At 38.9% G+C, this 27,341-nt stretch overlaps 1 protein-coding gene and 1 pseudogene across 1 annotated transcript in view; one reads left to right on the forward strand and one right to left on the reverse strand.

Moving 5' to 3' along the window:
- DENND5B (DENN domain containing 5B) overlaps window positions 1-27,341 on the reverse strand; it is a 191,929-nt gene that overhangs the window by 40,819 nt on the left and 123,769 nt on the right. The window contains 8 exon segments of the mRNA XM_032593944.1: window positions 9,043-9,121; window positions 9,971-10,099; window positions 10,101-10,124; window positions 11,779-11,805; window positions 11,807-11,844; window positions 11,847-11,910; window positions 15,994-16,087; window positions 26,031-26,181. Of these exon segments, the coding sequence (XP_032449835.1) occupies window positions 9,043-9,121; window positions 9,971-10,099; window positions 10,101-10,124; window positions 11,779-11,805; window positions 11,807-11,844; window positions 11,847-11,910; window positions 15,994-16,087; window positions 26,031-26,181 (606 nt within the window).
- Window positions 85-2,535, forward strand: LOC115518027 (annotated as a pseudogene).

A 27,341-nucleotide genomic window follows, 5' to 3' on the forward strand; every position in this document is an offset into this window, starting at 1 on the left:
TGTCTGAGACTATCACGATTTAAGTGTGTTGTTAATGAAAGCACACCTTAGAGAACGCCTCTGCGTGCTAGATGATTAGACAGCATGAAAGAAGGCCACACCAGTGGTAAGAAATAGGTTGAAAAGAGAGAGAAAAAAAAAAGATCACAAGGCAGGAGAAAGGAGCTGTAACCATAATCAGCAACTTGGCTAGAGGGAGACATGACAACAAGAAAGATCATGTCTCTGGAAGCAGAGAAGAGGGGAGAGACTTAATAAAAAAAGGAGGCTGACATGTAAAAAAAAGCAGCAGCCTCCACAATAAGAGCATTCACAGGCCTAAGCTTTTTCTAGGAAATCCTATTTGGAACCCTATATCCTCCACCCTTTGCTAATCAATGTTTCTTAAAACTACGATGTATTTTTTCAGGTCTCCATGCAATCTGTTAGTCTTTAGCTCGCCCTTTAACACTTCTGTATCCTTCTCCATGTTATAGCCTATTTAGCATTTTTTTTAAGAGAAAGAGCTCACAATAAGCAGGGGAGAGGGGTGGAGAGAGAGAGGGAAGGAGGGTGAGAGTGCGAGGGAAGGAGAGAGAGAGAGAGAGAGAGAGAGAGAGAGGAGAGAGAGAGAGAGAGATAATCCCAAGGAGCACACGATTAGCACAGAACCTGACGTAGGGCTTGATCCATGGCACTGGGATCAGGACCTGAGCTGAAATTAAGAGTTGGATGTTCAAATGACTGAGCCAGCCAGGTGTCCCCAGCCTATTTAGCATTTTAGGTTGAGAGGACTATAGTTAACAGCTTAGAACATGGCTTTCTCAAACCCTACAGAGAACTTAACAGCTCCCTGACTTTGGGTGAGTAATTTTACCCTCTCTTTGGTTTGTTTTGTCATCTGCAAAACAGGTCACTAACAATATCTACCTTAGAATACTTTAGCACTTAGAATACTGCCTGGAACAAAATAAGTTCTCAATAAATAAAATAAAATTTAGCTTTAATTTTGCCTCTTTGTGAAATCTTTCCTGAATATTCTCTCTAAGGTACACTGTTAGATGTGGTTCCCTCTAACAGGACCTATAAAACTGAACATGTAACATAAACTTAGCATAATCTAACATTTCTATTACTGTTAAACTATATGCCTCGAGGCTCAGTCATATCTTTTTCTTAGGATACTCAAAGGGCCTAGCAGAGGCCCAACATACAGGCTCAACAAATACTCAAGGAGGAAGATGAGGACTATTTCGGGCCAGATGGCAGAGCCTTGAATGACAAATTAGAAATCTGCAGAACTCTAGGAAAGGGGGGAAGGATTGTGAAAAGAATTCATGCTCCCGAGGGCTTTTTATTAGTTAGTTAACCACAGTGAGAGTGTGATGGTATAAGAGAAGTAAGGGAGATGAGCTACAAGTTATTCCAAAGGCAGCTTATGGATAAAGAGTGGCAGCCAGTGAGAACAAAGAGGAAGAAACGTGCAGTGGCAGCAAACACAGAACTTAACGACTTGATGTAGAAAGTGAACAAGATTCATCCACTGCTGCCAACAAGAACTTGAAAACTGCAGATTTTCAGTTTTGGAGGGGGCCACGGTGTGTGAGGCATAAGAATCTGGTCAAGGTCAATTACTCATGGTTTCAGGACTCTGACAGCGATGATGACTTTATTTCTGCAACTACACCTTTAAATGAGAAACCCAGAACACCACCAAGGAGTTAAAACTAGAAACAAGGAAACCTAAACTGAAGAATCTCCAGAAAGGACGATATCCCACTGCAAGAGAAACCCCTAAAAATAGGATGGCTTTAGGTGACAAGCTATACCAGCAAGACTTAGAAGTTGCACTAGCTTTATCAGTGAAGGAACTTCCAAAAGTCACCACTGATGCAAAAGAGGCTGGAGATAAAAGCATTGAAAATGTGACAGGAGTGAAACCAAAACAATGAGTAAGGACCCTCATATCTCCAATTGCAGTGTAGCCAGTGATTATTTAGATTTGGATAAGATTACTGAGGAAGATGGTTTTCCTGGTGTGCAAGGGAAAAGAGAAGCCGCATCAAAGACTGTGGTACAACAGAGGAAGATTCTTCTGGAAGGCAGTGATGGCGACAGTGCTAATCACTCTGAACCACACTTTGCAAACTGGTGAAGAGTCTGAGGATGACTCTGATTTAGTGAGAGTGAAAGACAATGATGAATACTTCACCATGAGAAAAAATAAGGTGAAAGAAATTAAAAAGAAAGAGTGAAGGTCAGATCCCCAGTTGAAAAGAAGAGAAGAAACCTAAATCAAATGTAATACTCTGGAAGCGACTTCAGGATGGCTGCTCAAGTCGCTGTGAAATCAGAACCTCAGCCTTCACCAAAAAAGGTCCCTGTTTCTTCAGAGGCCACGGGGAAACCACTACAAATAAGCAGTCCTTCAGCTGAAAACAAAAACCTAAGTGGGTTCCACCAGCGGTATCTGGAAGCAGCAGCAGCAGGAGCCCACTGGAGAGTCTCCGCCTTGGTTTGTCCAGATTAAACTTTGCATCCAAATGCTGCTGGTAGCTGAGTGTGGCAGTAAACCCGTTTGATTAAGAGAATCACAGTTTTACAAGTGTGTTTACATTTGATTTGTGTTTATATTTAAGGAGGGTATCAAAATATAAAGGAATCCTTTAATGTCCTATAAATCGCCTCTACCCCATTCTGTGATGTTCTCTGAAGCTATTCAAGACTTCAATAAAAGGTTTATCAGAATTATCTTGCAATATCATTTCCTTCTGAAGAACATATGCTACTTTTCCTGTGTATAATAAGTCATTGTCATTGAGTGGTTGTCAGTTTGACATGGAGGAAGTCCATGTTGCATGCTGTTCTTTCCTAGAAACATGATGTTCCTTTCTAGCTTTGTCTAATTTACGCACCTTAACTGTAACTGTTCAGAGTTTATCTGGTAAAAGGAAACATTCCCACGTTTTCCAGGAGACATTTCTGATATTTACCGAAGCCACACTGTCAGTTTTATTGCAAAGATGTTCTTATTTTAGCCAAATACTTATAGTAAGAATTCAGAATTCTTTTACACATTAAAATGGTTGCTACAATGACATATGTCTCCTACTCAGAAGTAGATGTTTACTGTATAGCAAATAGAATTCCATGACATTTTATGAAGTTCTCGTCAAAGCCTTTAATAAAAGTGAAAAAAGTTAAAAAAAAAAGTGAAGACTTAAGAATCAAAAATATTAAGTATGAATAATAAAATGATTTAATGTATACTTATCTCATCAAATTATTACTTTCCTGTGGATTTGTTAATCTTAATTTTGCAAATGAAGAAACTGAGGCCTCAAAGAGGTCAAGAAAACCTGCTCAACTGTATGCATTCATCAAAAGGGGCAGAATACTCTGATGTCACATCCACTGGGTTTTCTGTTACAGTACAGATGACTTTCTAGCTGCTAAGCTTGATTGAGAGAAGAGTGCTGATGCCATTTAAATAATACGGAGAGAAGGGAGAAAGCCAAATAGAGACAGGAGGGAAAGGTGCTGAGATAATTAGTTTGTTTTAAGATGTCCTGAGTTTGAGATCCCACTGGGCCATCAAAGATGGATGTGTAGGAACTAGGGCTGGAAGAAAGATTTGTGAATAATCTTGCTAATCAGATAGAGGATGACATGGGAAGTCAGCAACAGTAGCTGTTATGTTTTGAATTATGCCCCCAAGAAGATGTAGAAGTCCTAACTCCTAGGACCTGTGAATTTGACCTTATTGGAAATAGGGTCTTTGTAGCTGATCAATTTGAGGTTATCAGGATGTGCCCTAAACAATGTGAACAGTGTCCTTATCAAAGGGAAATTTGGATAAAGAGATAGACACAAGTAGAGAAAAGATGATGTAAAGACAATGGAATATACCATTTAAAGGCCAAGAGATTTCTGAGATGACCAGAAGCTAGAAGAGGGGCATGGGATCGATTTCCCTTCATAACGCAGGGACCACCACAGCTAACACGTTGATTTGGGATTGTTTGTTCCGGACTCCAGAACTGTGAGACTGTTAGCCAGTTTGTGGTACTTTATTGCGGCAGCCCCAGGAAGCCAATACAATAATTTATTAGTGGCTTTAGAGGAAAGAGTTAAGAAGCTTGTGCAAAGAAAACAGACCGGAGTTAATGAGCGAAGCCACACATTTTACCTAGAGATCTAAACTCTAAGAAGGTTTCTGTGAAGTCTACTCCAGAAGAGAAATTTATATACTATTTAAATGTATACATCTATACTATTTCTTAATTCACCACATTCAAATATAATAGGCCACTTTCTCCTTCAATATAAACACTGTGGATTTAACATTCAGCCATAGGAATTTCTTTCGTATATCTGCCTGAATCAAAGCTGCTACATAGGCAGCAAGTTTGTAGAGGGCAGAGACTGTATATATTATTTCTACAGAACCATCTACAGTCTACAGGCAAGTAAGTAGTTAATAGAGAACTTAAAAACAATTTTTTTAAGTGTATTTATTTATTTTGAGAGAGAGAGAGACAGAGTGTGAGCAGAGGAGGGGTAGAAAGAGAGGGAAACACAGAATCTGAAGCAGGCTCCAGGCTCCCAGCTGTCAGCACAGAGCCCACTGCGGGGCTTGAACTCACAGACTGCAGGATCATGACCTGAGCTGAAGTTGGATGCTTAACTGACTGAGCACCCAGGTGTCCTAAAAACTTTTTTTTTTTAAAGTGAGCTCTAACTTTTGATGAGATGATTGAAGAGTGACTCAAAATTCTTGGGCTAGACCCAGAATGACCATTTAAAGCAGTATTTTCAACCCTCTTCTGCATCCGACTCTACTACTTGCCAACTGATTAAAAAAATCCACTGAAAGTTCAGTGGAATCTTGTCTAAGGATGCAAAGTTTAAGAATACCATCTATGTCTAAGCTGGCCAACATTAAAAAAAAAGTTTTTTTTAATTTAGAGAGAGAGAGAGGAGGAGCACAAGCACAGGAGAGGAGAGGGGGTGGGGGGTTAAGAGAGAGAGAGAAGGTGGGGGGGAGAGAGAGAGAGAGAGAGAGAGAGAATCTCAAGCAGGCTCCACACGCAGTACAGAGCCCAATGCAGGGCTTGATCCCATGACTTCCGGGATCATGATATGAGCCGAAATGAAGAGTTGGACACTCAAACTGACTGGGCCACCCAGGCACCCCTAAGCTGGCCAACATTTTTTTTTTTTTAATTTTAATTGGCCAATATTTTTAAAGGTAGAACCTTTTGAGTAATATGTCAAGAACAGCTTTCTAGGATCGATTGCATCCTAAGATCCCTTCTCTGAATAGGACCTCAAACTACTAGGTGCAGTGACTTGGCACTGCAGAATTAACCTAAGTCAAAATTAAGACAGTCTGAAAGACGTGAAAGAAACTTAAATGCACATTACTAAGTGAAAGAAGCCAATCTGAAAAGGCTATATACTACATGACACTTAACTACATGGCATTCTGGAAAAGGCAAAACTATGGAGAAAATAAAAAGGGCCAGTGGTTGCCAGGCAGTTAGGTAAGGAAACAGAGGAATAAATAAATAAGTGGAGTACAGAAAATATTAGGATAAATAAAGCGACACTACATGATCCTATAATGGTGGATCCACGTCACTCTACATTTGTTAAACCCATAATATGTACAAAACCAAGAGTGAACCTAAACTATGGACTTAGGGTAATGATCTGTCAATGTAGGTTCATCAACTATAAGAATGTACCACTATGTTAAGGGATGCTGATAATGGGGGAGGCTGTGCATATGTGGGGGTGGAGAGTATATGGGAAATCTTGTATTGTGTGCTCAATATGCCATGAACCTAAAACTGCTATAAAAAAATAAAGTCTATTTTTAAAAAATTAAGACAATCTACCCTGCTGTGGTCTTCTTGCTAGACAGACTTTCCATTCTTCTGCAACCCTTAAAATGTCTCTGACTCCTGTTCAGTGTTGCTTCTGAAGGAACAATAATGATCTATCATCTAGTCTCATCCTGGCTCAGGCTAGTAACAGGTGGTGTTCAAACCTACTGTTTGAACTCTAAGTACACAGAGGATCACTCCTTAATATGAAAATGTGGCCTGTTTATTGCCATTAATTAGGATGCTTCACAGCTGGTAAACAAAAAGTAATTTTTGGGGAAAAAAAAACTCACCCAGATTTAAAAGCAAGTCAATAAACTGCTAATTTCTGTATAATTAGAACACACTGCTTCTCAATAAGAAGTATTTATTTTTAACTAATGCTTTTATATATATTTCACACTGTCATATTTTAAAATTCTAACATCATGGGCTGAATCATCAGAAGTGTTACAGCATATTTATAATAAAATCTACCCCTCCTAACAGATAATAAGTTTGATTTCAAAAGCTACATGGCTTACATTAGTCCTACTTAGGATCAGTAAAAATATTTAGATTTTGTTCATTCTTTTTTTTTTTTTTTTTTAATTTTTTTTTCAACGTTATTTTGGGACGAGAGAGACAGAGCATGAACGGGGGAGGGGCAGAGAGAGAGGGAGACACAGAATCGGAAACAGGCTCCAGGCTCTGAGCCATCAGCCCAGAGCCTGATGCGGGGCTTGAACTCACGGACCGCGAGATCGTGACCTGGCTGAAGTCGGACGCTTAACCGACTGTGCCACCCAGGCGCCCCAAGATTTTGTTCATTCTCTTATGACTAGCCCTTTATCAACACTTGACACTGAAGCAAAAACAGGGACTACATGAGGCTTGGACACGTTTGATACTTTTTAGCCTTGACTTGAGAGTTTTGCTGGCCCCACTACTGACTAACAAAGGCCACTGCAAACAGCTGAGTCTCTGGTCTCCACCTCAACCACCCATCATTTGAGCAGCCAAAGCCAAGAAGCTGCTGGTGTTGCCAGGCAGCTGCTCGCTTTAACAGCTGGACATTCTCACCATGCCTCATCTGGCAAAAGAGTCAAATGCTTCCATCTCTCTGCTCAGTTCTCCAACATTCATCCTATAAAGGGTTTATTTCTTCGTAGGAATTTATTTTTCTAAGTAGAGTAAGCTACCTTGGTTATGGTTTTATGGTCCGAACAGCTAAATTTTCTAGGAACACAGGTAAATGTTAGAGATCGTTTCAGGGCATATATGCATTTTTACTTTTTATTATTTTTGTTTTAATTAAAAAAAAATTTTTTTTTTACATTTATTCATTTTTGAGAGACAGAGCACAAGCGGGGAAGGGCATAGAGAGAGGGGACAGAATTCGAAGCAGGCTGCAGGCTCCGAGCTGTTAGCACAGAGCCCGATGCGGGGCTCAAACTCGCAAACTGCAAGATCGTGACCTGAGCTGAAGTCGGACTCTTCACTCACTGAGCCACCCAGGTGGCCCCTTTTATTTTTTTTAGTATTTATTTTTGAGAGACAGAGACAGAGTATGAGAGGGGGAGGGGCATAGAGAGAGGGAGACACAGAATCAGAAGCAGGCCCAGGCTCTGAGCTGTCAGCACGGTGCCCAACACAGGGCTTGAACCCACTAACTGTGAGATCGTGACCAGAGCTGAAGTTGGACGCTCAACTGATCTTAAGCCACCCAACCGCACCTGCATTTTTACTTTTTCAAAGAGAGAAAAGGGCAAAGGATGATGGACACTAGAGAACGCTTTTAAACTTGATCTCAATTTTTACAAATACAGTTACATCTTGGGACATCAGAACCTTGGCATTCTATTTAGTGGAGCTCCAGGATAACATATAGTATCAATTCATATCCTAGCTGTCTGATTAAACACATTTAAAAACTAGGTTTCTGGGTGCCTGGGTGGCTCAGTCAGTTAAGCATCCAACTTCGGCTCAGATCATGGTCTCACGGTTAATGAGTTCGAGCCCCACACTGGGCTCTGTGCTGACAGCTCAAAGTCTGGAACCTGCTTTGGTTCTGTGTCTCCCTCTCTGTCCTTCACCCGTTGTGCGTGTACGCACGCGCTCTCTTTCCCTCTCTCTCTCAAAAATAAATAACATTAAAAAAACAAAACAAAACAAAAAACCCCCTAGGTTTCCAACAATAAACACATTTAGGGTAGTACTACAATGAAGGGAATGGAAGGGTATGCTTCAATTATATTTGCAATGCCTTCTTAAGCTGCTGGTTGGCTTATTTTTTCAAATCTCTTTTTTTTAACCTTTCTGAATGTGCAAAATAATCTGTAACTTTATTTTTTATTTAAAAATTTTTATGCTTATTTTGAGAGAGAGAATGAGCAAGAGCTATGAGCAGGGGAGAGGCAAAGGGACAGGGGGACAGAGATCTGAAGCAGGCTCTGTGCTAATAGCAGAGAGCCCACGCAGGGCTTGAACCCATGAACTGCAAGATCATGACCTGAACTGAAGTCAGATGCTTAAACTGACTGAGCCACCCAGGCATCCTGGGGAATCTATAATTTTAGAAAAGGTTCCCAAATAGCTGATTTAATATAAAACATTTTATCTCTACTAGATTTCCACCATTACTTCTACTTTTTGTGAAATAGATGATTATTTTACATAAAGAAAAATACGTATCTACGAACCCTATATAACTCTAACTAGCTAAAGTATAACAACACTTCTAACAAGTGAAGTCTTGCTGTAAACTGAAGAAGAAATATGACTCCTGAAGACTTTTGAGGCATATATACATATACATGTTTTTTCTCTGAAAGATTATTAATGATGGGCGTATAAAACTTTAAGGTAAAAACCCAGGATACACTACAGCCTAACAGTGGTGAGAGTAAGGTATACTTGTATGATCCTTTACAATTCATTAGGGGTTTTCACATGTTATCTCATTTAATCAACATTATAGTCTTATATAGCGTAACATTATTTTCCCTGTCTTCTGGATGAAGATCAGAAAGGTCAAGTGACTATTGCTCCTTCTGCCTTACCCCACTACTGGCAAGATGGGTAAGTTTCAGCCTGAGAGAGAGAGAGGAGGTATAGACAAAGCCGTATCCTACTGATTCTTCCCATGGTCCAATGCCACCAGTTCCGCAGAAACAAACCAATGAACTCTCACCTGGTGATTCTGCAAGATGCTCTTGTTTCTCTTCTCTGTCCTGAAACTGAATTAAATGTGACCACAAAGCTGACTTCCCCTGAAATTACAAGGCACAAAAAATTTTTCATCTTATAAGAACTAATTAATCAAAAAATAATTTTCTTATCAAACCATTCATGTTGAAATGGCCATTTTGATGTTTGGAGATCCAAGCTCATCCATTCTCAGCTATGTATATTCTGAGCAACTCACCCTCCTTGTGAAAGGAGGGTCATCCTTTGCCTCACTGAGAAGATTAGCAATAGCCTGGGGAAGGTCAGCTAAAGAGACCGCCAGAAGTACGCATGGACTCTGAACTTCAGCTCAGTTTGTTATTTAATTGTATGTTTAGGACTGTCTACACTGCCACACTAGTAACCACAGAATTAAAAGGCTCTAGCAGCACAGAGTGTATTTGGTGTATATCCATATGCAAAATAGTTTGTGTGTATGGAATGCCAACTATGGAAGAAAAAAAACCAGAGGAGAAGAGAAAAGGGGAGGAAGAAAGAACATATTCACAACAGAAACAATCAGAACAGGAGATAAGAGGGACAAAAACAAAGAAACCATTTGATTTTTTGCACCCTGAATAACTAGATACCTTAAAATGGTAAAGAAGGTTAATTCTGGCTAACAGATTTTTTTCCTGGACAGTGACAAAAGCAGTATGGCCTCTGCAGTAAATGTGCTGTTTTATCCTTTTCTGTTTACCAGGAAAAGAGCCCCAAGCCACCTCTAATCATGGGTTTTTTTTCTTTTTCTGGAATTAAAAAGCCTATGGTGCATTTCCCGTTATCCTGGGACAAAGAAACATACCCTTTAATGTTTATCTTTTTCTCTTTGTGACCATTTCTTGACAGGGTTCCTAACGAGCCACATCACCAGGACCTCCTGAGACTATTACCTGCTTAATCTGCAAGCCGTGGCTCCATATCCTTTCCAGCAGGTCACAGAGACTGGCGATCAAGGTGTTCTCCTCCAAGCCGGTTATGTTTGCTTCTCCATGGCCCAGTTCCACTGCTTCATGTCCCATCTCTCTCCACCAACATGCGTTTTGTCTGAGAACATCACATGTGGTCACAAGTGTTATCCCAGTAGTGAAGCAAAAAAGCCAACAAGTCAACTACTAGATCAGAGACCTGGGTTCTTTCGTTACACCTTTTTAAAATTTTATTTATTTATTTATTTATTTATTTTATTTATTAAAAAAAATTTTTTTTAACGTTTATTTATTTTTGAGACAGAGAGAGATGGAGCATGAACGGGGAGGGTCAGAGAGAGGGAGACACAGAATCCGAACAGGCTCCAGGCTCCGAGCTGTCAGCACAGAGCCCGACGTGGGGCTCGAACTCACGGACTGCGAGATCGTGACCTGAGCGAAGTCGGCCGCTCAACCAACTGAGCCACCCAGGCGCCCCTACACCTTTTTTTAAAAGATTATTATTATTATTTTTTTAGTAAGCTCTACACCCCATGTGGGGCTTGAATCCACAACCCGAGATCAAGAGTGGCACACTCCACCTACTGAGCCAGTCCACCATCCCTTCATTATACTTCTAATTGTAGATTTTTCATCACTTTGGGAAAAGTATCTTAATTTCTGTGGTCAAATAACTGCAGTAATATCACATATAGTTTTATTATTTTGTCAGACAAATACGGGGTCACTAGTGGGAGAATATGATACTATATGAAAGTATCCTCAAGTAAACATTTATGATGGACAGTTTTCAGAATACTAGCTTGAATAACTTTGGGGAATCACACCAGACCCAGGAAATGGGAAGAATGTGAAACCCATCCTGCCACTGCAACTAAGCCTCCACTGCCCCTGCACGTTGGCAGACTGAAGGTACCTGCAGTTAGCTTTGACTACACTTAGGCAAAAACGACAACACAAACAGCTCTAAATTTTTTCAGAACTCCCTAATCTGTGAGTGAACCAGGTCTCTTTTTCCTTCCTCTTTTCCTCTTTTATCTTGTCTCTGCTCATGAGTATGCACCAGAAAATAAAAAGGAAATAGAAATTAGTTTCAAGTAAGCAACTTACAGCAGTCTTAGCTGCACTTATCAAATGTAAAGTGAGAGAGAATCTAGTTCTTTAAGGTCGAGACCATCTCTCTGATTCAACACTGTATGCTGATACTGAAACCAGTGTATATACTGAATACACAGAAGGTACTCCAGAAGTGACTGTCAAATAAAAGAATGGAATTACTGGCTAAAATGATGTCCTGAATTTTGTCAGTTTGTATTATCACCTTTGATGAACACAGCTATCTGAGAAGAAGACTAGTGTGTTAATATATACAAACCTAACCTATAGCTAAGGTCTTCTTCCTCATGGGTATACATACATGATGGGCATGGACAAGGTTCTACACAAAAACCGTGTTGCCTTTCGCATAAGATGACCACATTCCTGATACAACTTCTGACTGGCTTACTATCCTGTTCATGTTGGAGAAAAGACAGCAATGGCTGAAGAGGTGAGAGAAATTGTGCAGGGCTCTCATGTCACTGATTCTATGGGCAACAGAGAACCCATGAAAATTCATGACCTCAGTAAAGAGTACGTGAGGTTTATACCCCAGGAAAAGTTTTCTTCGAGGAAAGCTGCAGGCCCAGATGGGAGCTGATTCAGCTCATCTTAGCCTCACAAATGGAATTAACATGATAGCACACCGTCTTCCATCAGTGAGTAATACGTACCTTCATTCTACATTCTTTTAATAAGCCCTTCTACAAATTTGCAGTTGGTCTGTGCAATCACTGCAGAGAAAGGTCTGACAATTTGGGTTGCCTCAGGTTTTTTCCTAAACTTCGCGCCTCTTGCATATATTTCTAAAAATTAAGAGTATTTTTAAATACGTAAACATCAGATACTCTCCTTTCTTAACATTACACAAATAAGTGCAGAAACAACAAGATGCAAAGAAGGCCATAAGTGTATTCATGCAATAGCAATTCAAGTTTTAGCGCCACCTAAAGGCAGAGGGCATTCGTACTCTCCTCACTTCCCAATTGTTAACCCCTGTGAAAATGAGGGTGACAGAAACCCCATCAGGTTAAAACACATTCAAAATATGATGGAATCTAATCTCATCTAGTTTAATCTTTTTACTGGGAATACCCAAGGCTGTGATTAGTCAGGAGCATGATGGGGATGAAAAAAATTGGGGTTTCTGGATACTAATCCAAGGTTCTACAAGAAACCAGTGATTCTCAATCACTGGTTTCCTCCTCTCCCCACAGATCGAGACTGAACACACTCCTACCCTCTTGGGCAGTGCTCTCCAACCCAACCCTTTGCTTTTAATCAAGTCACAACAGGGAAATCAGGAGCTCTAAAACCTGGTTGCAACTAATTTTATAACCTCAGGCATATTAGCTTACTTGTAAAATGGGCATAAAACATGCCCCCATACCTCACAAGAAAGACCATGAACTCACTCTGAACTTGTCTGCTACATTCCCCCCCTTCCTTGCCTTGTTCCACAATCAAGAGAAAGTGGAAAACATATTACTTTCAGAGAAAGTGATGGCTCAGAGAGTACCACAGAATCCAGTCCACTGCTCTTGAGCTTCAGTTAGTGAATGTCCAGGAGAAAAAAAAATCACTATGGGTGATTACCACAGGATGCTGGTTGTCCCTCTTCTTTCTGTGCCACCTGCAAAAGCTCATCTACACACTTTAAGTTTGCATCAGGACCACGGGGCAGAATCTCCGCAAAGTCCAAGTGTCTTAGGACCATTTTAGAGAATAACTACTCTAAGTGATATAGTAAAACTAGCAGTTTGTTGAGGGGAGAGAGAGATTGTAAGCCAGCACATCCTCCCACAGGCACATATGTGAAATCTATCTTTACTATCTTAAGGGAAGAATTTGATATTGTAAGGGAAAATGTGTAAAATCCTTTGCATTCTTTAAATAAAAAGGGAGTTTGTACATTTAAAATATTTCCCTTTGGAAGACAAATAATCTGCTAAATCTTGTACAAATTTCTAAAAAAAATCCCACTGATTAAGGATTTGGCTGATCAGTGTACCTGGCTACTGCATAAACAGAAATGTTTCCTTTCTAGTGCAATCATTTAAGGAAAGATTTTTAAAAATGAACGCTACAAATACTTAGTTTCCATTATATTTGTGTCTATATTTTTGGCTTCAAATATTTTTAGAGGGTCAAAGAAAGAGGGAAAATTGAAATGAGAGACAACTATCACCACCAAGGAAGCTAAGGGTAATAAGGTCTATCAAAACATCCTGAAGGTTAGTTTTCAAATAAATAAACGCAGGAAATGAAAAGCTTCAGCAAAACCCACCTGAGATACAAGGCAGAGATCCTATATGAGAATTATAACACGTGCATTTCCTAACATTTCAGGTGGTATAGATATTATCTGGATATTACAAATCAGAGATAAAAGGCTGGTAAAAACAAATGTTAACTGGCAAATGTTAAAGGGGTTGTTTCTCCCCTGTGTCTGTTTCTTCCACCTTTAGGACTTGTGCAAATGCAGAGAGAACTACTGTGACTCAGTCCTCCAGAGAGGGAAGATTCAGTCTTAGCTTAGGAAGAAACACTGGCTAGAAGGAGTGAGGAACACTGTCAGGCTAGAGACTAGAAACAGGTCTTGGCATTTCTGTTTTTTCAAAAATATATGAACAATTAGGTTATTAAGTAAATAACTGGATTAAGAATAAAGCCCTGTTAAAGTGTACGTTCTATTTTATAAATGAAAACAAGCTAGAATGGGGTTATCCTTTGACTGGTCATATTTACCAGGTACACAGCACATATGGGGCAATATGATTATCAGCCAACAGCGAATGCCATAGGGCCCAGTCTTCTCCTGAGCATCTCTGGTGAAGCCATGGAATGAGCAACATTCCTCGGACATGCACACAGAGGATAGAGGGGGTGGCAGGAGGCCCTTCCTCACAAGAAGTGAGGCTGCCTATGTACATTGCAAGAAATAGAGCACTTGCCTTTATAGTAAATAAGTGATGATAAAAATGTAATTTTCTTTGGGGCAGTTGGAGGAAAAGGTGTACTTTAAGGTGAAAAATGGAGAAAGAAAGAGAAATCTTTCACAAGGAATGTCTTTATAAGAAGTTCATTTTACTACTAAAAGGAAGTGACCCCAGATTTCTTCTGAGATTTCTACTATGCTCTTCTTCATTTCTGTCAAGACAAAATAACAAACCAGAGTCCTAAGTCCTCTTGTCCTCAGGTGAGGAGCTGTTGAGTGCAACCTGGTAAACAGGGTTACTGGGAAGAGGACCAGTTTGGCTATCAGTAGTCCTGGGCTATAGGCCCAGCTCTGCCTTGTGTGTCCATTAACATTGGGCAAGTCTCTTGGACTTCATGTAATGTTGGACAAGGTGACCTCAAGGGTTCCTCTTAGAACTAAAATTCTATACTGATGATCTGCTTTTCTTACCACATAAAATACAAACCAGGAAGAAGAGGAAACACGTTTCAAACTAAAACAATAAAAAACCAAACCAAAACAACAACAACAAACCCTCAAAAAACAGATCAGGAAGTTCATTAAAATACTGTGGAGTAAAACCCAGCCAGAAAGAGAAAACTGTTCAAAATGAATTATTTCTGCATTTCTGCAAAAATACTTTAAAGGGAGTTTGAACATTTAATATATTTCTCCTTTGAAAGAACACAAGTGCTACGTCTGGTCCCTCCACAACTCCCCCCTTACCTTCAAAATACACTAATAAGGAATCTGAATAATTAGTTTTACCTGCCAGGAGTTCAGAATTACTTGCATTAGCACACACCACCAAGAAAAGGTATCAAACATAACAGGAAGTGGAGAGCAAAATTGAGGGGCTAACAATTCACGTCACAAGGTGATGTGAGGCTCTACAGCTATATGCACACACACATGTGGATAATTCAAGGACACCAAAGACAAGATTCAGGAACATCTGCAAAGCACTTTCAGGCAAAGAACATACCAGGCAGCACTCAGAGAAGGATTTTTTAGGAAGTCGTGCAGGAGGAGGTAGACCCTGATCCCACTCCCAGAATGCATGGAGTTCTGACAGACCAAAAGTTCCCCGGAAGGCTAAGAGGATGGAGAAGTGCCAATGACAGAAAAGCGAAAAAAAAAAAAAAAAAAAAAAAAAAAAAAAAAAAAAAAAAAAAGGACAGGGAGAAAAAGACCAGCAAAATGTGCATGCATATGATATAAAGTCACAGCAAAAGGGAGGGGAAAGAAGAAAATATGATAGCACAAAGAAAAGCACTAGACAGATTATGCTTCAATTTTTAAGAAAATGTTTAAAATCATAATGTATGAACATTTCAACCAAAAGCAATAGATATTTGGAATGATGTTTTCTGCTTTATTTTACACATCTGAGTTTAGAAAATAGTTAACAGATCTTCCGATTGCATTTTCTTGATTACAATAACCAAAAACTTACTTATAATTATTTCAAATGTAGAACTATGCTTGTATTTTAAGTAGTACAAATAAAGCATAAAGATCTAATTCAAAAATAATTTCTAAACACTTTAAAAAATGGTGTCCACAATCCAAGGAATAAAGCACAAGCAAATGCATCTTATTCTAGTTTAATTATGCTTGAAACTTAAATATGTTTCTTGTATACTTTTTCCCCCACAGGAGACTACTGACCAAAAATGTATCCTAAACTTAGGCCTTTACTTGATGTGGTAACACAGGGAGACTTGTTTTAGTGGCCGTACTTTAAGGTGTATTAAAATTACAAAAAGGTGGTTCTTTTAAAGTCAGTACAAAAGGATTACTATTTTAAAATAAAACAAACCATTCTGTAAAGACATCGGAAGAACTTGCACCATGACAACTGCCTGAGCTGAGTAAGCCTAGTTCATGGCTGTTGTATGGAGGCGTCCTGGGAAGGCGGCCCACATACCTCCCTCAGGTCGTTGTCCAATCCAATGTGCTCGGAATGTTGGCGAAGGCGGTCTTTCCTGCGCTGCGCCGTGGCGCTCCGACTCACCCAGCGACTGGAAAATAGCCGTACCCAAGGAGGTGCAGGTTAAAACAAACAACAAGAAGCGATCACTTATCTCCAAAATAGAAAAAATGTACTGTTTTAAAAGACTAACATACTTATTTTCAACCAATTCTTTAAATATGTAATGTCTTTATTGTAATATAATTAAATACCACACAATACACCTATTTAAAGCATACAATTCCAGCGGTTTTTATTATATTCAGAGGACATGTAACCATCACTAAAATCAGTACTTTTTAAAAACTGAGGTAAAAAAATACATAGTATCACCTCATAATGATCCTCTCCTTTCCACTTTACTGTCCAACAGAGCCCCAAACCCTGGATGAATACTATCGTGTAACTTCTCATATCTATGTAGATTAGTGGTTGATTTGTCATGCCCTTTATCACCTCTCTCCCATTCCCCTCAAAAACTGTTCCAAACCTTTCGCTTTATCCTCAAGGGCCTCCCCTCAATTGCCTGCCTTCTGTTTAAACGATGTATACACAGACATTTCATCTTTCTTCTAATCCCAAAGTATAAAATATACTGGCCATAGCTCAAAACTATTACTGCCACCTGTAAGAAACTCCTTGACTAATTCTCTCTTGCTTTCTTCAACCTGCCGCATTAACTATCTCTTTCTTTATTTTTTTAAGTTTATTCATTTGAGAGGGAGAGAGAGTGTACAAGGGGGAGGGACACAGAGAGAGAGAGAGAGAGAGAGAGAGAGAGAGAGAGAGAGAGAGAGAATATCCCAAGCAGGCTCTGCATGGTCAGGTCAGTGTGGGGCCCGATGTGGGGCTTGAACTCACCAACCATGAGATCATAACCTGAGCTGAAGTTGGTGACTTCAGCCACCCAGGTGACCCTAGTCATCTTTTTCTGAATCTCAATTTTTCTTTCTCAACTGAATAATTTCCCTTCAGCTTACAAGCATGCTGGTCTCTCTCTTGACCCTCTACAGTTATGTGTAAGTTTCCTACTTCACTCTTCCTGTAAAAATTCTTAAAAGATTACATATAAGGCTTCTACTTAGTTACCTTTGGATGTTCGGTTTATCTCAAATAAGCTTCCCCCGACAATGCTCTTGAAGCCATTTATATCCTTAACTGTCATATCCAATGGCTATCATTCAATTCTTAGCTCAAACCAATCTCTCTGCTACACTTAGTACCATCTTATAACTCCAGCTATTTTCAACTAAGTCAGTGTTTCCAATGGGGTCAGTTTCTGTCACCTTTGAGCCTTTGTCCCTGAAGTTTCCTCCCAATTTCTATTCTTTCAGATAGCTTCAATGTTACACAGAAAATGTTCTTTATTCTTCCAATTCTAAACTGTCTACCCTTCTTATACTCCCCAATTTTATTACCTATCACATTGTGTTACAATCACTTATCTCTATTCCTATAAAATCCTCTCTACTATAAACTCTCGAAGAGCTGGTATGTCTGTCACTGTTTTTTTGGCAGTCTGTACATCACCTGGACTTTCTATAAATACACTCTAAATACATAATCAGAAATCCAGTCTAACATTTAGGCTTACAGACATTCCTCACAACCTGTATGTAATACAAATTGTTTCCTTAATCCAAGGACTCATAGTTTGGCCTTTAAATGTTCCTAAAATTAATGTGTCTTCTATTCCATATACATGTTTAATGTATAAATTTTCCAAAAAGCTTTTGAGTTAATAACAGATCTTACAACCAAGAGTTAATCAGGATCAAGTAAATGTGCTCAAAACAACCTAACTGTTCACAGTAGGGGTGCTATATAATGAAATATGTAATCATTAAAAAGTTGCTAGGAATATTAAGATAGGAGAATTTCATGGTACAATAATGAATGGGAAAAACAAACAAGATAAAACATTGTATAAATAATCTCCTAATTTTGTGAAAAAGTAAACATGGACATGCACACCATGATCTATGCAATGGGAAGAGCATGACAAGAAATGTTGACATCTCATGGTGATGGCATTATGGGCGTTTTAAAAATTTACCCTATCACTTTCAAGTATTCTAAATTTTCTAGTGAGCGTATATTATTTTAAATCAAACCAGTTTTAAAAATTCTCAATCTTGAGTTATCATCCCCATGACTATGTATTCATCACACTTTTCTAAGAATATCTACTCTTGCGTATATTCTTGATAGCACAGAGCTATATAAATTTTAAAAAATGAATTTATACTTTGGCACTCAGGAAAAGTCATATTGTATTACTGACAGTTCATTATTTTATTTTTTATTTAATAAAGTATGCAATTTACAAAAAGCTTAAAATGAGAATGCAGCTTCTTTTGTTGCTTTTAAAATAATTTATGCATGCCTTTGGTTTCAAGCTTCTGAATCATTTCATTTCAGTCTGCTATTTAGAGGAACACTGAATAATTATGATAAAAATGACATCAAGAGGGGCGCCTGGGTGGCGCAGTCGGTTACGCGTCCGACTTCAGCCAGGTCACGATCTCGCGGTCCGTGAGTTCGAGCCCCGACTCGGGCTCTGGGCTGATGGCTCAGAGCCTGGAGCCTGTTTCCGATTCTGTGTCTCCCTCTCTCTCTGCCCCCCCCCCCGTTCATGCTCTGCCTCTCTCTGTCCCAAAAAAAAATAAACGTTGAAAAAAAAAATTAAAAAAAAAAAAAAAATGACATCAAGAAAGGTAGTCCCGGGGCGCCTGGGTGGTGCAGTCGGTTAAAGCGTCCGACTTCAGCCAGGTCACGATCTCGCGGTCCGTGAGTTCGAGCCCCGACTCGGGCTCTGGGCTGATGCTCAGAGCCTGGAGCCTGTTTCTGATTCTGTGTCTCCCTCTCTCTCTGCCCCTCCCCCCGTTCATGCTCTGTCTCTCTCTGTCGCAAAAATAAATAAACGTTGAAAAAAAAAAATTAAAAAAAGAAAGGTAGTCCCTCTTAAAATAGTTTAAAAAAATAGGTTTTAAAATAAAAAAAAATAAAAAAATTAAAAAATAGGTTTATATTGGGACAAAAAAATACCAGTCCTAGTGATAAATCGTTGAAGTGGAGACCTTGGAAATGTCCCAATAACAAGTATTAAGTAAGGACTGTAAAAAGGATACAAAAAAAACTGGGGTGACTGAGGAGGAAGATCCAGAAAAAAAGAATATTAAGGCACTGACAAAGAAAGATTCTTCGCTTGATCAAACCTTAGGCTTCTGAACCTTCTCCTAGGTCCACTCTGTGCACTTCCTTATAATAGCCAGTTTTGACAAGAACGTTGCTAAGTCAGTTTAGCAGGGAGAGCCCCCATCCTCAGTATTTGATCATTCTCAATGGTCTGATCAGTTTCTTTTTTTTTTCTTTTAATTTTTTCAATATATGAAATTTATTGTCAAATTGGTTTCCATACAACACCAGTGCTCATCCCAAAAGGTGCCCTCCTCATACCCATCACCCACCCTCCCCTCCCTCCCACCCCCCATCAACCCTCAGTTTGTTCTCAGTTTTGAAGAGTCTCTTATGCTTTGCTCTCTCCCACTCTAACTTTGTTTTTTTTCCTTCCCTTCCCCTATGGGTTTTTGTTAAGTTTCTCAGGATCCACATAAGAGTGAAAACATATGGTATCTGTCTTTCTCTGTATGGCTTATTTCACTTAGCATCACACTCTCCAGTTCCATCCATGTTGCTACAAAGGGCCATATTTCGTTCTTTCCTCATTGCCCTGTAGTACTCCATTGTGTATATAAACCACAATTTCTTTATCCATTCATCAGTTGATGGACATTTAGGCTCTTTCCATAATTTAGCTATTGTTGAGAGTGCTACTATAAACATTGGGGGTACAAGTGCCCCTATGCATCAGTACTCCTGTATCCTTGGGTAAATTCCTAGCATGCTATTGCTGGGTCATAGGGTAGGTCTATTTTAATTTTCTGAGGAACCTCCACACTGTTTTCCAGAGTGGCTGCACCAATTTGCATTCCACCAACAGTGCAAGAGGGTTCCCGTTTCTCCACATCCTCTCCAGCATCTATAGTCTCCTGATTTGTTCATTTTGGCCACTGTGACTGGCATGAGGTGATAGCTGAGTGTGGTTTTGATTTGTATTTCCCTGATAAGGAGCGATGTTGAGCATCTTTTCATGTGCCTGTTGGCCATCCGGATGTCTTCTTTAGAGAAGTGTCTATTCATGTTTTCTGCCCATTTCTTCACTGGTTATTTGTTTTTTGGGTGTGGAGTTTGGTGAGCTCTTTATAGATTTTGGATACTAGCCCTTTGTCCGATATGTCATTTGCAAATATCTTTTCCCATTCCGTTGGTTGCCTTTTAGTTTTGTTGGTTGTTTCCTTTGCTGTGCAGAAGCTTTTATCTTCATAAGGTCCCAGTAATTCATTTTTGCTTTTAATTCCCTTGCCTTTGGGGATGTGTCGAGTAAGAGATTGCTACGGCTGAGGTCAGAGAGGTCTTTTCCTGCTTTCTCCTCTAGGGTTTTGACGGTTTCCTGTCTTTCAGGTCCTTTATTCCATTTTGAGTTTGTTTTTGTGAATGGTGTGAGAAAGTGGTCTAGTTTCAGCCTTCTGCATGTTGCTGTCCAGTTCTCCCAGCACCATTTGTTAAAGAGACTGTCTTTTTTCCATTGGATGTTCTTTCCTGCTTTGTCAAAGATTAGTTGGCCATACGTTTGTCGGTCTAGTTCTGGGGTTTCTATTCTATTCCATTGGTCTATGTGTCTGTTTTTTGTGCCAGTCTGATCAGTTTCTACATCATCCATAACCCCCCAGGTGATGTCTGATCACCCAGGCCTGCCTTCAGCAAGAATCCTGTTAGGTTGGTTTAGTCAAAATCCACCCCTCACCTTACTTTTGATGTTTCCTCTTAGTAAGTTTTTTTCCACTCTGCTACTTGACTATAAATTCCTACTTACCACATATTGTATTTGGAATAAAGTTCAATCTCCCTCTCTCCCACTGCAAGCCCTCAGTGCAACGGTCCCTACATGGTTCCCCTTGAATAAAGTGTGTCTCAAATCTTCAACAGGTACCATGAATATTGTTTTTCTTTCACAACTCTGAAGCAGAATATAAACACCAGATGATAAATTTATATAATAAACAAAGGGGAAGTATAAGTAACAAAATGTATAAAGGGCTGGGGGCTTTGGAAATAGCCCTGTAGCAAAAAAGGTCAGTAAAACATAGTAATATTTGTCCAGGAATTTAAAAAATTAGGGTTACTGGACAGAGTGGGTCAAATAAATAGTAAAAATAGACTATAAAAATAAGCCAATGAATTTATATAATAAATAAAGAAAGGGAGAATACAAATGGCAGAACAGCTTCCTTGGCAGGCAAGAGTGGCAAAGGCTTTAGGTAAAGAAAAGGGTAAATATTTTTTTTTTTTTAATTTTTTTTTCAACGTTTTTATTTATTTTGGGACAGAGAGAGACAGAGCATGAATGGGGGAGGGGCAGAGAGAGAGGGAGACACAGAATCGGAAACAGGCTCCAGGCTCCGAGCCATCCGCCCAGAGCCTGACGCGGGGCTCGAACTCACAGACCGCGAGATCGTGACCTGGCTGAAGTCGGACGCTTAACCGACTGCGCCACCCAGGCGCCCCGAAAAGGGTAAATATTAATTTACATGATATAACTAGCATCTCACTATACACTCCTGTGGGACAAAAATTTTAATTTTGTTCTATTTTATTTTCAAAACAAGGAAATGATCATCTGCTTGAGAAAATTATGATGAACTATACCCATTCCTGGTCTTGTCAAGGAATTATTTTGTTCTTTTCATTATTAAGTCTCATTTACTAAGCATATTGTTACCAAAGATGATCACATTCGCTGAAATACTAATGATTGCTTATTTGCTTTTGTTTCAAAAGCAGCCTATGAAATTCTAATAGTTGGTCAGCCATTTGCAGAGGCATGGTTATAAATCTCTTTATCCTGCCATGAGTTCTTAGACCTTTTCTCTTTCAGACTACAATATACCTGAAAATGTAATGCTTAGGGCTCAACCTTGGGATTATACACAAGATTAAAAGCAAGAAAATACTGCAGTAAGATTTTAAAGTTGAAATCTTCCCTATTTAACACTCCCTACTTCCCTTTTCTGCTTTATTTTTCTTCACAAATCTTATCACTACCTGATAGGTTATTTATTTTACAAATTAAGTTCCTTTGTCTCCTCCTCCTTGAAAGCAGGGACTTCTGTTGTTTTGTTCACTGCTAAATTCCCAGTGAACAGGACACTGTCTCACATACAGTAGGGGTTCCATAAATATTGCTAAATAAATAATGACAACCTAATGCTATTAAAGGAAATACTATTTAAATGAAATGAAAACGATTTAAATTAATAGTCCACTAATATAAAAGTAATTCATACAATTAGGATATTTTACAAGCGTAGGAAAAAATAAGTAAGCTGATGGACTAGTCTGTTCTGATGGAAAATTCTCATTCATTTCTGAAAAATAGAATATTATATCTAGTACAATCATCTGGAAGGTTTAACCCCCATACTGGTCAATATGTCTTAGCACACTTTTAAGTCAGTGTTTAAAAAAAGCAGGAATAGGGGCACCTGGGTGACTTTGTCGGTTAAGCATCTGACTCTTGACTTTGGCTCAGATCATGATCTTACAGTTTGTGAGTTCAAGCCTCGCACTGGGCTCTGTGCAGGGCCTGCTTGGGATTCTCTCTTCACCCCCCTCTCTCTCTGCCCCCACGCCCTCAAATATATAAATAAAACTTAAAAAAGGGGTTAAAGAGCAGAAACACTTCTTTAATGGAGGGCAAACCCCTGCAAATTAACGAAGTAAGGTAACATTTTCAGTCATTAGCTATTTATTTCTGTCTTGTAAGCAGCACATTAAATTATCTCCACAATCTTCCTTTCCAAGATCTTAGTATAAATACTTGCATTTTCTATAGGAGGGTAAGATTTCATTGTGAATACATAACTTTCCCACCTTCCTCATGAATCATCTTCCACTACTGACTTCATTGAAGTTTAGACAATCTATTTAAATAAAAGAGTTTAATCAAAGGTTTTAAAATTCTTATTTTTTAAGATTTTATTTTTAAGTAATCTCTATACCTAAAGTGGGGCATGAACTCACAATCCCAAGATCAAAAGTCGCATACTCCACCGACATAATTTTTACTTCACTGTACAGCACTCCTTTTCCAAATATGTAAAAGGATACTGGACTGAAGACTTTCCAGACCTCCAGGCTTTATGAATGAGAATTCCGAACTCAGTCCCTGGAGTAAGGAGAACTGAGTTCTAATCCTAACTTTGCCAGTAACCCAATCTCAGACTTCTACCAACACATTATAATGCCACTGTCTTCAGGGTTAGGCCATTTGATCTCAACCACTGCTTCATGTAGTTCTTCCCTAGGAAAGATGGCGCTTAACATGTACCTTGCTCCTCAGAGTATTATCTTATCTTCTTTGGGGTCACCCCTCCTAATAGAGTCCATTTTAAGGTAGAAGTGAGGTATCTGAGGGCTCTTTCATTGTGGAAGATCTTGTTACACTGGGTACACAAAATGTAAGTGGCAGTGAGCCACCTGAATTTTCAGAAGAGGCAAGCAGAGAATTCAGTGAAGGGAATAAAAAAGAAGTAGAATTATGTCTTTTGACTAAATGGCCCAAACTAAATAAGTAAATAATATGTAGGTTCTTGAAAGATGGCTTAAAAGTAAGATGTTTCTTTCGGACTATTTGCAAAACTATGTATGTTACAAAATTTTTGGTACTTACCTTTTTTCCTCATAGTGCACCTTTATGTTCAATATTTTAGGTCACTCAAAATTTCCTGGGGGCTACCAAAGCACAGTTTCCAACTCCAAAAGTAAGACAAGGCATGTGTCACCCTTGTTTTGGAGTAGCTGAGCCAGACACTATGTGTAGGTGGTGTAACAGTTAAGGGCCTGGGCCCTGAATTAGCAGACCTAGGTCTGAATTCTAGTTTTAACCACTTCTTAGGTGTGTGATCTTGAGTAAGTTGTTAACTCTCTCTGAAACTCACTCATTAAATAGGTAAAACAATGTAGGTTTATATACAGGGGTATGCTTATAAAAATGAGCTAATGTACTCAATGCTGTCAGCAGAGAAGCCAGTGTAGAATCAGCTTAATATTAGTTATCAGCAGATCAACTCCATAACCAACCCTGTGTTGGCACGGAGAAGGCTCCACTGGCAGAAAAAGGTATATTTGAAAGCAGAAAAAATATGGTGATGAAAATTTCTAAGTTTTCTGACTAAGAGCTGTAAAGGGGTATATATTTATGAATGATGAATACTAGACTCTGAAGGAAAAGAAACAGCAATGCAAACAGTACCTGCAACCGTGTGATCCATGCACAGCATTTTTTCCCTTTAATATGTCTGCTCTCACTATACAGCTTTCTCACATTTGGAACTAAATGAATTAATAATTCTGACACATTTTAGAAACATATTTAAAGGAACACCTTCAGGGGGACCTGAGTGGCTTAGTCTGTTAAGTGTCCAACTTCGGCTAGGTCATGATCTTTCAGTTCGTGGGTTTGAGCCCCATGTCGGGCTCTGTGCTGACAGCTCAGAGCCTGGACTCTGCTTCAGATTCTGTTTCTCCCTCTGTCTCTGCCAACCCCCCCCCCCCACCCCCACTCTCTCTCTCAAAAATAAATAAACATTAAAAAAAGTTAAAAATAAAAAAATAAAGGAACACCTTCAGCTAGGAAATTAGTAAGGATTTCATTCCTTTCAGGTTATTAAAAATAGAGTATAAGCAGTACAAACACAAGGATACACAAATATTACCGCATATACATGCACCCCAACAAATTCCAAATACACAGTACCTAGCTTAGAATAGTGTTTATTAAATTAAGCCAAGTGTTACCGTCACATATTATAAAGATAATTTACTATGTTTTCCTTTTTCCTGACCAACAGAGACAGAGACAGAGACTGGAGTTAATACTGTTACAAGTTAACGAATGCCTGAAGCCAGCGCTGGCCTCAGCACTGGAAGAAGCAAGGGCGGCTCCTTTTTTAGAGGTCTTGGGAGGGAGAAGGACCTTGCCAATACCTTGATTTTGGACTTCTAGCTTCCAAAACTATGAAAGAATAAATTTCTGTTGTTTTAAAAGCCGCCAAGTTTGTAGTATTTTGTTATAGCAGTCCTAGGAAACTAATACAGATAGTGAAAGTATCATTTTTCTAATTCCATTAGATGGCATTACATTTGGTCATTTAAAGGGAAACTACTCCCACGGGGCACCCGGTTAGCTCAGTTGGTTAAACGTCTGACTTTGACTCAGGTTATGATCTCACGGCTTGTGGTTTCGAGCCCTGTGTCGGGCTCTGTGCTGACAGTTCAGAGCCTGGAGCTTGCTTCCGATTCTGTCTCCCTCTCTGTCTGTCCCTCCCCCACTCATGCCCTGTCTCTCTCTCTCAAAAATAAACAAACATTAAAAACAATTAAAAAAAAAAATAAAGGGAAACTTCCCAAGCACACACTACTTAAAAAATGAAAAATATGTCCAGTCTTTAGATTTTTTACATGATGGAATTAAAAGTCAAATACTCATAGAATGTCAATCCATATATTTTTTAAAATATGTATGTATGTATGTATTTATTTTGATAGTAAGAGAGCTGCGTGTGTGCAAGCAGGGGAGAGGGGCAGGGAATCCCAAGGAGGCTCCATACTGCCAGCACAGAGCCTGACACAGGGCTTGAACCTACAAAGCATGAGATCACAACCTGAGCCAAAATCAAGAGGTGGATGCTTAACCGACTGGGCCACCCAGGTGCCCCAATCCATATTTCAAATGGGTTGTTTTGGTCTTTGGAAAAGTAATCAGTTCGATAAGATAGTTAATGGTTACAATGCCCCATTAAAGTTGCGCAGCATTGTACCTACCCTTCATTATCCCTTCAACGGACTATTCAAGTGAAGAACGTGCTTACTTGTTATTAGTTGGTCCTGTTGCCAAGACATCAGACTGTAGCTTTGGAAAGAACCCTTGCTCATATTTGCCTTGACCAATTTTCATATCAAGCAGATGTGGGTGGATTGCAGTGTGATCCATTTTCATTAGTCGCTGCTCAATTGATTGGGCTATAAATTAAATTTATAACAAATTAGAGACATTTCATTGGCTAAACCTTAAAACAATGCTTCCTCCACTCATGCACCAACAAGGAACTCAATCTTTCTGACACTCTAAAACAGATTTTTATAAAAGTTCTTTAGAAATCAGTGTAAATATAAAAAGGTTAATTTTAAGTAAACACTAGATGACTAATTTTCATGGTATTTTCTGCCTTTGTCAATCGCAGAGCAGCAGGGTTGAAAAATCTATAATTTAGTACTAAAACAAGTCTCCCCTAAGTGGAATACTCAATATTTTAATACTTCAATATTAAATATTTCAATATTTAAGAAAAATATTTTCTTAATGAAAATATGTTCTAAGTACAAATTTAAGAAAATGATGGTAAATAAAATATTGTCCTTCAAATGAAAGACAAGGAAGGAAAAGCAAGCACAGTAGTCTTTTTTACTTTTATTTCTTTGTACACAGACCCATTAAATACTCATAGTTCTCCATTTGTAAAAACAAGAAACTATGTAAAGTTTATGACTTCACTTTTAGCAACACTCACATTCTCATTAGTAGGAGTCATTTAGGAGTGTTTATTAGATCAGGAGGGGTAATGCAGAGAATAAAATAAGCAGGCATTTAGAAAATGTCCAGAGGATAAGAAACTGGCCTTCTGAAGAATAAAACAGGCCAAAGTTAAAAGATAGGAATTACTCAACATTTCTATTTAAAACTGCTTAAAGTTAGGAGATTATCTCAAAGACCCAAGAAATAGCAAATTATCTCTCTAGTAAAAAAAAAAATCTGATCTTAAATGTTTTTATGAACTGAATTTTCAAGAGAAAATATATTTGTGAAGCGACACTAGGTCTTTAATCCTTTAGATTACCAAAAGGGGAGAACAAGCAGTAATGGTTGTGTGACAAACAGATCATACTGTGGGAACTGCTAATCTTGGGATTTAAGAGAAGTAAAAAGGTATTTTTATAAGTATTTCATGGAACCAATTTATTTTGCCCGGCTCAATACCAGCAGATTGAGTACTGCTGGTTATTCCCCATACATAGTCTTAAAAACTTTCCTTTTGAGTGGAAAGTTTTTTGAAAAAAACTTTCCTTTTGAGTGGAAAGTGGATCTCTCCATGGCATATTCCACACTTCTCAAAAGAACATGC

Source organism: Lynx canadensis, chromosome B4, assembly GCF_007474595.2.
Source record: "Lynx canadensis isolate LIC74 chromosome B4, mLynCan4.pri.v2, whole genome shotgun sequence".
Lineage (NCBI taxonomy): Eukaryota > Metazoa > Chordata > Mammalia > Carnivora > Felidae > Lynx > Lynx canadensis.